The sequence below is a fragment of the Coregonus lavaretus genome, assembly GCF_964263955.1.
Source record: "Coregonus lavaretus genome assembly, contig: HAP1_SCAFFOLD_190, whole genome shotgun sequence".
NCBI lineage: Eukaryota > Metazoa > Chordata > Actinopteri > Salmoniformes > Salmonidae > Coregonus > Coregonus lavaretus.
The window spans coordinates 546,626-560,127 of record NW_028164603.1 but is presented as its reverse complement, the minus strand read 5'-3'; the positions used below and the strand labels follow the sequence as shown (position 1 = coordinate 560,127).

General features: G+C 45.8%; 1 protein-coding gene across 1 annotated transcript in view; it reads left to right on the top strand.

The window, feature by feature from the left end:
* The first annotated feature begins 792 nt into the window (after nucleotides 1–792).
* The window catches only part of LOC311116862 (membrane-bound transcription factor site-2 protease-like), a 111,737-nt gene continuing 99,027 nt past the window's right edge, over nucleotides 793–13,502 (top strand). The window contains exon 1 of the mRNA XM_084191891.1: nucleotides 793–992. Within this exon, the coding sequence (XP_084048017.1) occupies nucleotides 918–992 (75 nt within the window). The 5' untranslated portion in view covers nucleotides 793–917. The remainder of the gene's footprint in view (nucleotides 993–13,502) is intronic.

Here is a 13,502-nt window from a genome sequence, read left to right as displayed (position 1 = left end):
AAGCTCCCAACTGTGTTCATATTAATAACTACACTGTCAGCGCTCTTGCACCCCTCTGACAGGAAAAATGTCAGGAATTACACGTCAGTTGCACCCTGTCGGCTCTCTAGCGCCAGACAGTGACTATAAACAGTCAATAGACAGTAGGAACGGAATGATCTCAGCTAGACTGTACAGAGGGTTACCACAGTCCCGACTCAGAGGGTTAGAGGCTTCAGGTTTAGGGTTACTTGTCTGAAACAGGTTGACAGTAAAACACATTGACAAAAACAGGTTCTTAGTTGTACTCTGTGGCACAGTTGGTAGAGTATGGCGCTTTCAATGCCAGGATCATGGATTTGATAACTGCTACGGCCATCCATATGAAAAATGTATGCATTCGTGACTGTAATTTGCATTTAATAAAAGTGTCAGATAAATGGCATATATTATTACACACAAACTATGACTTTATGGCAGCATGCTTTCTTATCTGATTTCCTTGTCTGTCTGTCTGTGAGGGTTACGAGCTGACGAGAGGAAACATTATGGTCATTTTCTTATTTACTGCTAAAGCAAAGACATCCTCTGGCTGGGCTGGCTAAAGTTATTGGACAGGTCCGTACGGGTGTTGCAGCGATGGGACAAGACTGTAACTATCAATTGGATATTATGAAATTGGGGAGAAAAAGGGGTACAAAGTAGGCATTGGACAGGAGCCGGCATTTATCAGGACGATCATTCTACACTTGATTGTCTGACCTTATCGACTGCTCTGGCATTGCGTCATCATCCCGGAAGTGGCGTCGCACAGTGGTGAAGGTTTCAGTAAACAATCGGTTAGCAACAATATCGAATCATGAGCTTCTCTCTAACCTTTTAGAGATTGGGTGTGTTATATTCCCCCCCCCCCCAATGTGTCTGTTCTTTCTCTCATCATGATTCCCGTGCCGCTCGTCGTGTGTGTTTTGGGCGGCTGGTGCTTCGTCTATCTAACAGACGTGCTGCTGAAGGTAGTGTTGTGGTCCCGTGTTAATATTCATTAGATCCGGTCCATCGACCAAGTTATCTGCACGACGGACCAGATCTAACGAGTAATGTATTGTTATGTAATTAACCTGCTGTTATATTTTACGTATACGAGGTAGTTAGCTAGCTAACGTTAGCTAACTAGTTCACTTTTACGATATGTTTGTTTCCATATGACACAGCAGAATGTGTTACCTGTAATAGCTAGCTAACTAGCTATGTACACATGGTGATCGATGTACATTGCAACAGAACAATGCATGTACTAGGATTTATATACATTCTGCTCTGTCCAGGCCTGACAAAGAAGTGTCTAGACCAGGGATGGTCAACTCCAGGCCGGAGCGGTGTTACACTTAACCCCATCCCTAACAAACACAGCTGATTTAAACTAATTTTATTCTAAACTGAAGATCATGAGTTGATTATTAGCTGGGGTAAAAGTGTGACACCAATTAGGCCTCAGAGGACTGGAGTTTCCCATCCTGGTCTAGACTATATGGGGTAAGGATAGGGGCTAGCTAGTACTCAGAACGGGTGTAGGGACACTGCTATATCGGGGCTAGTGGCACCTGCTGGTCAAAATAATTTAGAACAGCCAAATGATTATAAATGGCGTCGCACAGTGTAGCCTTTTGTCTTCTACCAAACCAATCAGGTGGTTGTTCGACAAAACGAAGCGTCGGACGTCATTGATCACGTGCCTCTGATAAACCATCAGCCCTGTTTCTGCTTAGCCGTTTCGATGCAGCCTCGGAGCTCCGGCACCATTTCGTTAGTGTCCCATAATGTACCTGCATTCCATACAGAACCAGGCTAATAATGACTAGACATCTTTTAAATTAGCATGCCCTTGTGTTCTTACATTGGTTTGGATAGATTTACTGTAACTGTTAAAAAAGTGCAAAAAGTGACCTAAAATAAAGTACAACATTTATTTATTGCAGATTTCAGTGCCATTTGTAATTTTCTGCTAAATCTTATAGAGGGCAGAATTAGAAAAAACTATACTTGATACCACAGCAAAAAAGGACTGTGATTTCCCCAATTTTTTTTCTTCTCAAAATCACTTATTTATTTTTACCCCCTTTTCTCCCCAATTTCGTGATATCCAATTGATAGTTAGTCTTGTCCCATCGCTTGTCTCGCCACAAGGAGTCGCTAGAGCGCAATGGGACAAGGAAATCCTGGCTCCCGAGTGGCGCAGCGGTCTAAGGCACTGCATCTCAGTGCTTGAGGCTTCACTACAGACCCCCTGGTTTGATTCTAGGCTGTTTCACAACCGGCCGTGATTGGGAGTCCCATAGGGCGGCGCACAATTGGCCCAGCGTCGTCCGGGTTTGGCCGGTGTAGGCTGTCATTGTAAATAAGAATTTGTTCTTAACTGACTTGCCTAGTTAAATAAAGGTAAAATAAAATAACCTGGACGACGCTGCGCCAATTGTGCACAGCCTGGGATCGATCCCGGGTCTGTAGTGACGCCTCAACCACTGCGATGCAGTGCCTTAGACCGCTGCACCACTCAGGAGGCCAAAATCACACTTTGTTTTAATTGAACATCCAATGTTGTCGTTTTTCTAAGTCCACAACAATGCTTAAACCACATCGGGGACCATTTTTGAGGTCTGGGAAAAATCAGAGAAATGGATAATGGTGTAGTTACGCTTTAATTCAGGTGTGCACCAGCCAGACTGGGTTTGGCAGGCGGTGTTTCTGGAGCCATAGGCGGTGCTTCTGGAGCCATAGGCGGTGTTTCTGGAGCCACAGGCGGTGCTTCTGGAGCCATAGGCGGTGTTTCTGGAGCCACAGGCGGTGTTTCTGGAGCCATAGGTGGTGCTTCTGGAGCCACAGGCGGTGTTTCTGGAGCCATAGGCGGTGTTTCTGGAGCCACAGGCGGTGTTTCTGGAGCCATAGGCGGTGTTTCTGGAGCCATAGGCGGTGTTTCTGGAGCCATAGGCGGTGTTTCTGGAGCCACAGGCGGTGTTTCTGGAGCCATAGGCGGTGCTTCTGGAGCCACAGGCGGTGTTTCTGGAGCCACAGGCGGTGTTTCTGGAGCCACAGGCGGTGTTTCTGGAGCCACAGGCGGTGTTTCTGGAGCCACAGGCGGTGTTTCTGGAGCCACAGGCGGTGTTTCTGGAGCCACAGGCGGTGTTTCTGGAGCCACAGGCGGTGTTTCTGGAGCCACAGGCGGTGCTTCTGGAGCCATAGGCGGTGCTTCTGGAGCCATAGGCGGTGTTTCTGGAGCCATAGGCGGTGTTTCTGGAGCCTATGGTAGAGCATGGCGCTTGCAGGTTCGTTTCCCATGGGGGGCCAGTATGAAAATGTATGCACTCACTAACTGTAAGTCGCTCTGGATAAGAGCGTCTGCTAAATGACTAAAATGTAAATGTACTGGGCTAGGACCATCAGATTATCCAGGGTAGGTTTTCTTAAACCTCTCCTCAAGGTCTCCCAGCCATTCCAGAGCTACCTGATTCAACTGGTCAACTAGCCTCATTATCAACTGGTCAACTAGCCTCATTATCAACTGGTCAACTAGCCTCATTATCAACTGGTCAACTAGCCTCATTATCAACTGGTCAACTAGCCTCATTATCAACTGGTCAACTAGCCTCATTATCAACTGGTCAACTAGCCTCATTATCAACTGGTCAACTAGCCTCATTATCAACTGGTCAACTAGCCTCATTATCAACTGGTCAACTAGCCTCATTATCAACTGGTCAACTAGCCTCATTATCAACTGGTCAACTAGCCTCATTATCAACTGGTCAACTAGCCTCATTATCAACTGGTCAACTAGCCTAACTATCAAGTGCTTGACTTCTTGAAAGATTACTCATGGGAGCTAGTTCAGGGCTAAAATGTCTGGGGATCCCCAAGGAGAGGGTTGGGAACCACTGATCTAGGTTATAGGGCAGTGGTGGGAAAAGTACCCAATTGTCATACTTGAGTAAAAGTAAAGCTGCTCTTCCTCCCGGGGAAGGACTGCCCGTTCCATGATCTCGCCATCACGGTTGACAACTCCGTTGTGTCCTCCTCCCAGAGTGCGAAGAGCCTTGGCGTGACCCTGGACAACACCCTGTCGTTCTCCGCTAACATCAAGGCGGTGACCCGCTCCTGCAGGTTCATGCTCTACAACATTCGGAGAGTACGACCCTGCCTTACACAGGAAGCGGCACAGGTCCTAATCCAGGCACTTGTCATCTCCCGTCTGGATTACTGCAACTCGCTGTTGGCTGGCCTCCCTGCCTGTGCCATTAAACCCCTACAACTCATCCAGAACGACGCAGCCCGTCTGGTGTTCAACCTTCCCAAGTTCTCTCACGTCACCCCCCTCCTCCGCACACTCCACTGGCTTCCAGTTGAAGCTCGCATCCGTTACAAGACCATGGTGCTTGCCTATGGAGCAGTGAGGGGAACGGCACCTCTGTACCTTCGGGCTCTGATCAGTCCCTACACCCAAACGAGGGCATTGCGTTCATCCACCTCTGGCCTGCTGGCTCCCCTTCCTCTGCGGAAGCATAGTTCCCGCTCAGCCCAGTCAAAACTGTTCGCTGCTCTGGCACCCCAATGGTGGAACAAGCTCCCTCACGACGCCAGGACAGCGGAGTCACTCACCACCTTCCGGAGACATTTGAAACCCCACCTCTTTAAGGAATACCTGGGATAGGATAAAGTAATCCTTCTACCCCCCCCCTCCCCCCCAAAAAATTGTAAAGTGGTTATCCCACTGGCTATAGGGTGAATGCACCAATTTGTGAGTCGCTCTGGATAAGAGCGTCTGCTAAATGACGTAAATGTGCCCTTGAGCAAGGCACTTAACCCTAATTGCTCCTGTAAGTCGCTCTGGATAAGAGCGTCTGCTAAATGACTAAAATGTAAATGTAAATGTAAAGATACCTTAATAGAAAATGACTCAAGTAAAAGTGAAAGTCACCCAGTAAAATACTACTGGAGTAAAAGTCTAAAAGTCTTTGGTTTTAAATATACGTAAGAATCAAAAGTAGATGTAATTGCTAAAATATACTTCACTATCAAAAGTAAAAGTATAAATCATTTCAAATTCCTTATTAAGCAAACCAGGCGGCACAATTTGCGTGTTATTTAAATGTATGGATAGTCAGGGGCACACTGCAACACTCAGACATCATTTACAAACTAAGCATTGGGATGATCATGGATGTTATCTTGATAAGTGTGTGAATTGGACCATTTTCCTGTCCTGCTAAGCATTCAAAGTGTAACAAGTTATTTTGGATGTCAGCTGTGGGGGCCAGGACTATCAGTGTATAGGGGCTAGGACTATCAGTGTATAGGGGCCAGGACTATCAGTGTATAGGGGCTAGGACTATCAGTGTATAGGGGCTAGGACTATCAGTGTATAGGGGCCAGGACTATCAGTGTATAGGGGCTAGGACTATCAGTGTATAGGGGCTAGGACTATCAGTGTATAGGGGCCAGGACTATCAGTGTATAGGGGCTAGGACTATCAGTGTATAGGGGCTAGGACTATCAGTGTATAGGGGCTAGGACTATCAGTGTATAGGGGCTAGGACTATCAGTGTATAGGGGCTAGGACTATCAGTGTGTAGGGGCTAGGACTATCAGTGTATAGGGGCTAGGACTATCAGTGTGTAGGGGCTAGGACTATCAGTGTATAGGGGCAAGGACTATCAGTGTATAGGGGCTAGGACTATCAGTGTATAGGGGCTAGGACTATCAGTGTATAGGGGCTAGGACTATCAGTGTATAGGGGCTAGGACTATCAGTGTATAGGGGCTAGGACTATCAGTGTATAGGGGCTAGGACTATCAGTGTATAGGGGCTAGGACTATCAGTGTATAGGGGCTAGGACTATCAGTGTATAGGGGCTAGGACTATCAGTGTGTAGGGGCTAGGAGTATCAGTGTATAGGGGCATTTTTTTCACAATATATATCTCGATTTAAAACGTATATTTACTGGCAGGTAGCTTAGTGGTTAAGAGCGTTGTGCCAGTAACCGAAATGTTGCTGGTTCTAATCCCCGAGCCGACTAGGTGAAAAATCTGTCCATGTGCCCTTGAGCAAGGCACTTAACCCTAATTGCTCCTGTAAGTCGCTCTGGATAAGAGCGTCTGCTAAATGACTAAAAATTTAGATGTAAAATGTATACAGTGAGGGGAAAAAAGTATTTGATCCCCTGCTGATTTTGGACGTTTGCCCACTGACAAAGACATGATGAGTCTATCATTTTAATGGTAGGTTTATTTAACAGTGAGAGACAGAATAACAACTACAAAAATCCAGAAAAACACATGTCAAAAATGTTATAAATTGATTTGCATTTTAATGAGGGAAATAAGTATTTGACCCCTCTGCAAAACATGACTTAGTACTTGGTGGCAAAACCCTTGTTGGCAATCACAGAGGTCAGACGTTTCTTGTAGTTGGCCACCAGGTTTGCACACATCTCAGGAGGGATTTTGTCCCACTCCTCTTTGCAGATCTACTCCAAGTCATTAAAGTTTTGAGCCTGACATTTGGCAACTCAAACCTTCAGCTCCCTCCACAGATTTTCTATGGGATTAAGGTCTGGAGACTGGCTAGGCCACTCCAGGACCTTAATGTGCTCCTTCTTGAGCCACTCCTTTGTTGCCTTGGCCGTGTGTTTTGGGTCATTGTCATGCTGGAATACCCATCCACGACCCATTTTCAATGCCCTGGCTGAGGGAAGGAGGTTCTCACCCAAGATTTGACGGTACATGGCCCCGTCCATCGTCCCTTTGATGCGGTGAAGTTGTCCTGTCCCCTTAGCAGAAAAACACCCCCATAGCATAATGTTTCCACCTCCATGTTTGACGGTGGGGATGGTGTTCTTGGGGTCATAGGCAGCATTCCTCCTTCTCCAAACACGGCGAGTTGAGTTGATGCCAAAGAACTCAATTTTGGTCTCATCTGACCACAAAACTTTCACCCAGTTCTCCTCTGAATCATTCAGATGTTCATTGGCAAACTTCAGACGGGCCTGTATATGTGCTTTCTTGAGCAGGGGGACCTTGCGGGCGCTGCAGGATTTCAGTCCTTCACAGCGTAGTGTGGAGGTGTGTTCGGTCATTGTCCTGTTGAAAAACAAATGTGCAAACCAGATGGGATGGCGTATCGCTGCAGAATGCTGTGGTAGCCATGCTGGTTAAGTGTGCCTTGAATTCTAAATAAATCACAGACCCTGTCACCAGCAAAGCTCCCCCAAACCATAACACCTCCTCCTCCATGCTTTACGGTGGGAACTACACATGCGGAGATCCGTTCACCCACACCGCGTCTCACAAAGAGACGGCGGTTGGAACCATAAATCTCAAATTTGGACACCAGACCAAAGGACATATTTCCACCGGTCTAATGTCCATTGCTCGTGTTTCTTGGCCCAAGCAAGTCTCTTCTTATTGGTGTTCTTTAGTAGTGGTTTCTTTGCAGCAATCGACCATGAAGGCCTGATTCATGCAGTCTCCTCTGAACAGTTGATGTTGAGATGTGTCTGTTACTTGAACTTTATTTCAAGTAACAGACAGTAAAACAGCACATTTATTTGGGCTGCAATTTCTGAGGCTGGTAACTCTAATGAACTTATCCTCTGCAGCAGAGGTAACTCTGGGTCTTCCATTCCTGTGGCGGTCCTCATGAGAGCCAGTTTCATCATATCGCTTGATGGTTTTTGCGACTGCACTTGAAGAAACTTTCAAAGTTCTTGACTGACCTTCCTGTCTTAAAGTAATGATGGACTGTCATTTATCTTTGCTTATTTGAGCTGTTCTTGCCATAATATGGACTTGGTCTTTTACCAAAAAGGGCTATCTTCTGGATACCCCACTACCTTGTCACAACACAACTGATTGGCTCAAACGCATTTAAGAAGGAAATAAATTCCACAAATTAACTTTTAAGAAGGCACACCTGTTAATTGAAATGCATTCCAGGTGACTACCTTATAAAGCTGGTTGAGAGAATGCCAAGAGTGTGCAAAGCTGTCATCAAGGCAAAGGGTGGCTATTTGAAGAATCTCAGATATAAAATATATTCTGATTTGTTTAACACCTTTTTGCTTACTACATGATTCCATATGTGTTATTTCATAGTTTTGATGTCTTCACTATTATTCTACAATGTAGAAAATAGTGAAAAATAAAGAAAAACCCTTGAATGAGTAGGTGTTCTAAAACTTTTGACCGGTACTGTATTTTCTCTAAATAAGCTTTGTTGTACAATTACATTTACGTCATTTAGCAGACGCTCTTATCAATCAATTTTCAATCAATTTTATTTTATATAGCCCTTCGTACATCAGCTGATATCTCGAAGTGCTGTACAGAAACCAAGCCTAAAACCCCAAACAGCTAGTAATGCAGGTGTAGAAGCACGGTGGCTAGGAAAAACTCCCTAGAAAGGCCAAAACCTAGGAAGAAACCTAGAGAGGAACCAGGCTATGAGGGGTGGCCAGTCCTCTTCTGGCTGTGCCGGGTGGAGATTATAACAGAACCATGCTAAGATGTTCAAAAATGTTCATAAGTGACAAGCATGGTCAAATAATAATCAGGAATAAATCTCAGTTGGCTTTTCATAGCCGATCATTAAGAGTTGAAAACAGCAGGTCTGGGACAGGTAGGGGTTCCATAACCGCAGGCAGAACAGTTGAAACTGGAATAGCAGCAAGGCCAGGCGGACTGGGGACAGCAAGGAGTCACCACGGCCGGTAGTCCCGACGTATGGTCCTAGGGCTCAGGTCTCTCAGTTGGCTTTTCATAGCCGATCATTAAGAGTTGAAAACAGCAGGTCTGGGACAGGTAGGGGTTTCGTAACCGCAGGCAGAACAGTTGAAACTGGAATAGCAGCAAGGCCAGGCGGACTGGGGACAGCAAGGTGTCAGCATGCCCGGTAGTCCTGACGTATGGTCCTAGGGCTCAGGTTCTCAGAGAGAAAGAGAGAACGAGAGAATTAGAGAGAGCATACTTAAATTCATACAGGACACTGGATAAGACAGGAGAAGTACTCCAGGTATAACCAACTAACCCCAGCCCCCCGACACATAAACTACTGCAGCATAAATACTGGAGGCTGAGACAGGAGCGGTCCGGAGACACTGTGGCCCCATCCGAAGAAACCCCCGGACAGGGCCAAACAGGAAGGATATAACCCCACCCACTCTGCCAAAGCACAGCCCCCGCACCACTAGAGGGATATCCTCAACCACCAACTTACAATCCTGAGACAAGGCCGAGTATAGCCCACAGAGGTCTCCACCACAGCACAAACCAAGGGGGGGCGCCAACCCAGACAGGAAGATCACGTCAGTAACTCAACCCACTCAAGTGACGCACCCCTCCTAGGGACGGCATGAAAGAGCACCAGCAAGCCAGTGACTCAGCCCCTGTAACAGGGTTAGAGGCAGAGAACCCCAGTGGAGAGAGGGGAACCGGCCTGGCAGAGACAGCAAGGGCTGTTCGTTGCTCCAGAGCCTTTCCGTTCACCTTCACACTCCTCGGCCAGACTACACTCAATCATAAGACCTACTGAAGAGATAAGTCTTCAGTAAAGACTTAAAGGTTGAGACCGAGTCTGCGTCTCTCACATGGGTAGGCAAACTGTTCCATAAAAATGGAGATCTATAGGAGAAAGCCCTGCCTCCCGCTGTTTGCTTAGAAATTCTAGGGACAATTAGGAGGCCTGCGTCTTGTGACCGTAGCGTACGTATTGGTATGTACGGCAGGACCAACTCTGAAAGATAGGTAGGAGCAAGCCCATGTAACGCTTTATAGGTTAACAGTAAAACCTTGAAATCAGCCCTTGCCTTAACAGGAAGCCAGTGTAGGGAAGCTAGCACTGGAGTAATATGATCAAATTTCTTGGTTCTAGTCAGGATTCTAGCAGCCGTATTTAGCACTAACTGAAGTTTATTTAGTGCTTTATCCGGGTAGCCGGAAAGTAGAGCATTGCAGTAGTCTAACCTAGAAGTAACAAATGCATGGATTAATTTTTCTGCATCATTTTTGGACAGAAAATTTCTGATTTTTGCAATGTTACGTAGATGGAAAAAAGCTGTCCTTGAAACAGTCTTGATATGTTCGTCAAAAGAGAGATCAGGGTCAAGAGTAACGCCGAGGTCCTTCACAGTTTTATTTGAGACGACTTTACAACCATCAAGATGAATTGTCAGATTTAACAGAAGATCTCTTTGTTTCTTGGGACCTAGAACAAGCATCTCTGTTTTGTCCGAGTTTAAAAGTAGAACGTTTTCAGCCATCCACTTCCTTATGTCTGAAACACAGGCTTCTAGCGAGGGCAATTTTGGGGCTTCACCATGTTTCATTGAAATGTACAGCTGTGTGTCATCCGCATAGCAGTGAAAGTTAACATTATGTTTTGGAATAACATCCCCAAGAGGTAAAATATATAGTGAAAACAATAGTGGTCCTAAAACGGAACCTTGAGGAACACCGAAATGTACAGTTGATTTGTCGGAGGACAGACCATTCACAGAGACAAACTGATATCTTTCCGACAGGTAAGATCTAAACCAGGCCAGAACTTGTCCGTGTAGACCAATTTGGGTTTCCAGTCTCTCCAAAAGAATGTGGTGATCGATGGTGTCAAAGGCAGCACTAAGGTCTAGTAGCACGAGGACAGATGCAGAGCCTCGGTCTGACGCCATTAAAAGGTCATTTACCACCTTCACAAGTGCAGTCTCAGTGCTATGATGGGGTCTAAAACCAGACTGAAGCATTTCGTATACATTGTTTGTCTTCAGAAAGGCAGTGAGTTGCTGCGCAACAGCTTTTTCTAAAATTCTTGAGAGGAATGGAAGATTCGATATAGGCCGATAGTTTTTTATATTTTCCGGGTCAAGGTTTGGCTTTTTCAAGAGAGGCTTTATCACTGCCACTTTTAGTGAGTTTGGTACACATCCGGTGGATAGAGAGCTGTTTATTATGTTCAACATAGGAGGGCCAAGCACAGGAAGCAGCTCCTTCAGCAGTTTAGTAGGAATAGGATCCAGTATGCAGCTTGAAGGTTTAGAGGCCATGATTATTTTCATCATTGTGTCAAGAGATATAGTACTAAAACACTTAAGTGTCTCTCCCGATCCCAGGCCCTCGCAGAGCTGTGCAGATCCAGGACAGCTAAGCCCTGGAGGAATACGCAGATTCAAAGAGGAGTCCGTAATTTGCTTTCTAATGGTCATGATCTTTTCCTCAAAGAAGTTCATGAATTTATTACTGCTGAAGTGAAAGCCATCCTCTCTTGGGGAATGCTGCTTTTTAGTTAGCTTTGCAACAGTATCAAAAAGAAATTTTGGATTGTTCTTATTTTCCTCGATTAAGTTGGAAAAGTAGGATGATCGAGCAGCAGTGAGGGCTCTTCGGTACTGCACGGTACTGTCTTTCCAAGCTAGTCGGAAGACTTCCAGTTTGGTGTGGCGCCATTTCCGTTCCAATTTCCTGGAAGCTTGCTTCAAAGCTCGGGTATTTTCTGTATACCAGGGAGCTAGTTTCTTATGACAAATGTTTTTCGTTTTTAGGGGTGCAACTGCATCTAGGGTATTGCGCAAGGTTAAATTGAGTTCCTCAGTTAAGTGGTTAACTGATTTTTGTCCTCTGACGTCCTTGGGTAGGCAGAAGGAGTCTGGAAGGGCATCAAGGAATTTTTGTGTTGTCTGAGAATTTATAGCACGACTTTTGATGCTCCTTGGTTGGGGTCTGAGCAGATTATTTGTTGCGATTGCAAACGTAATAAAATGGTGGTCCGATAGTCCAGGATTTTGTGGAAAAACATTAAGATCTACAACATTTATTCCATGGGACAAAACTAGGTCCAGAGTATGACTGTGGCAGTGAGTAGGTCCAGAGACATGTTGGACAAAACCCACTGAGTCGATGATGGCTCCGAAAGACTTTTGGAGTGGGTCTGTGGACTTCTCCATGTGAATATTAAAATCACCAAAAATTAGAATATGATCTGCTATGACTACAAGGTCTGATAGGAATTCAGGAAACTCAGAGAGGAATGCTGTATATGGCCCAGGAGGCCTGTAAACAGTAGCTATAAAAAGTGATTGAGTAGGCTGCATAGATTTCATGACTAGAAGCTCAAAAGACGAAAACGGCATTTTTTTTTTTGTAAATTGAAATTTGCTATCGTAAATGTTAGCAACACCTCCGCCCTTGCGGGATGCACGGGGAATATGGTCACTAGTGTAACCAGGAGGTGAGGCCTCATTTAACACAGAAAATTCATCAGGCTTAAGCCATGTTTCAGTCAGGCCAATCACATCAAGATTATGATCAGTGATTAGTTCATTGACTATGACTGCCTTTGAAGTGAGGGATCTAACATTAAGTAACCCTATTTTGAGATGTGAGGTATCACGATCTCTTTCAATAATGGCAGGAATGGAGGAGGTCTTTATCCTAATAAGATTGCTAGGGCGAACACCGTCATGTTTAGTTTTGCCCAACCTAGGTCGAGGCACAGACACAGTCTCAATGGGTATGGCTGAGCTGACTACACTGACTGTGCTATTGGCAGACTCCACTAAGCTGGCAGGTTGGCTAACAGCCTGCTGCCTGGCCTGCACCCTATTTCACTGTGGGGCTAGAGGAGTTAGAGCCCTATCTATGTTGGTAGATAAGATGAGAGCACCCCTCCAGCTAGGATGGAGTCCGTCACTCCTTAGCAGGTCAGGCTTGGTCCTGTTTGTGGGTGAGTCCCAGAAAGAGGGCCAATTATCTACAAATTCTATCTTTTGGGAGGGGCAGAAAACAGTTTTCAACCAGCGATTGAGTGCTGAGACTCTGCTGTAGAGCTCGTCACTCCCCCTAACTGGGAGGGGGCCAGAGACAATTACTCGATGCCGACACATCTTTCTAGCTGATTTACATGCTGAAGCTATGTTGCACTTGGTGACCTCTGACTGTTTCATCCTAACATCGTTGGTGCCGACGTGGATAACAATATCTCTATACTCTCTACACTCGCCAGTTTTAGCTTTAGCCAGCACCATCTTTAGATTAGCCTTAACGTCGGTAGCCCTGCCCCCTGGTAAACAGTGTATGATCGCTGGGTGATTCGTTTTAAGTCTAATACTGCGGGTAATGGAGTCGCCAATGACTAGGGTTTTCAATTTGTCAGAGCTAATGGTGGGAGCCTTCGGCGTCTCAGACCCCGTAACGGGAGGAGTAGAGACAAGAGAAGACTCAGACTCAGACTCCGACTCGCTACATAATGGGGAAAACCGGTTGAAAGTTTCTGTCGGCTGAATGAGCGACACCGGTTGAGCATTCCAACGGTATTTCCCTCCAGAAGCCATGAGAAAGTTGTCCGGCTGCGGGGACTGTGCGGGGGGATTTATACTAACGTTACTATCTGTACTTACTGGTGGCACAGACGCTGTTTCTTCCTTTCCTACACTGAAATTACCCTTGCCTAACGATTGCGTCTGAAGCTGGGCTTGTAGCACAGC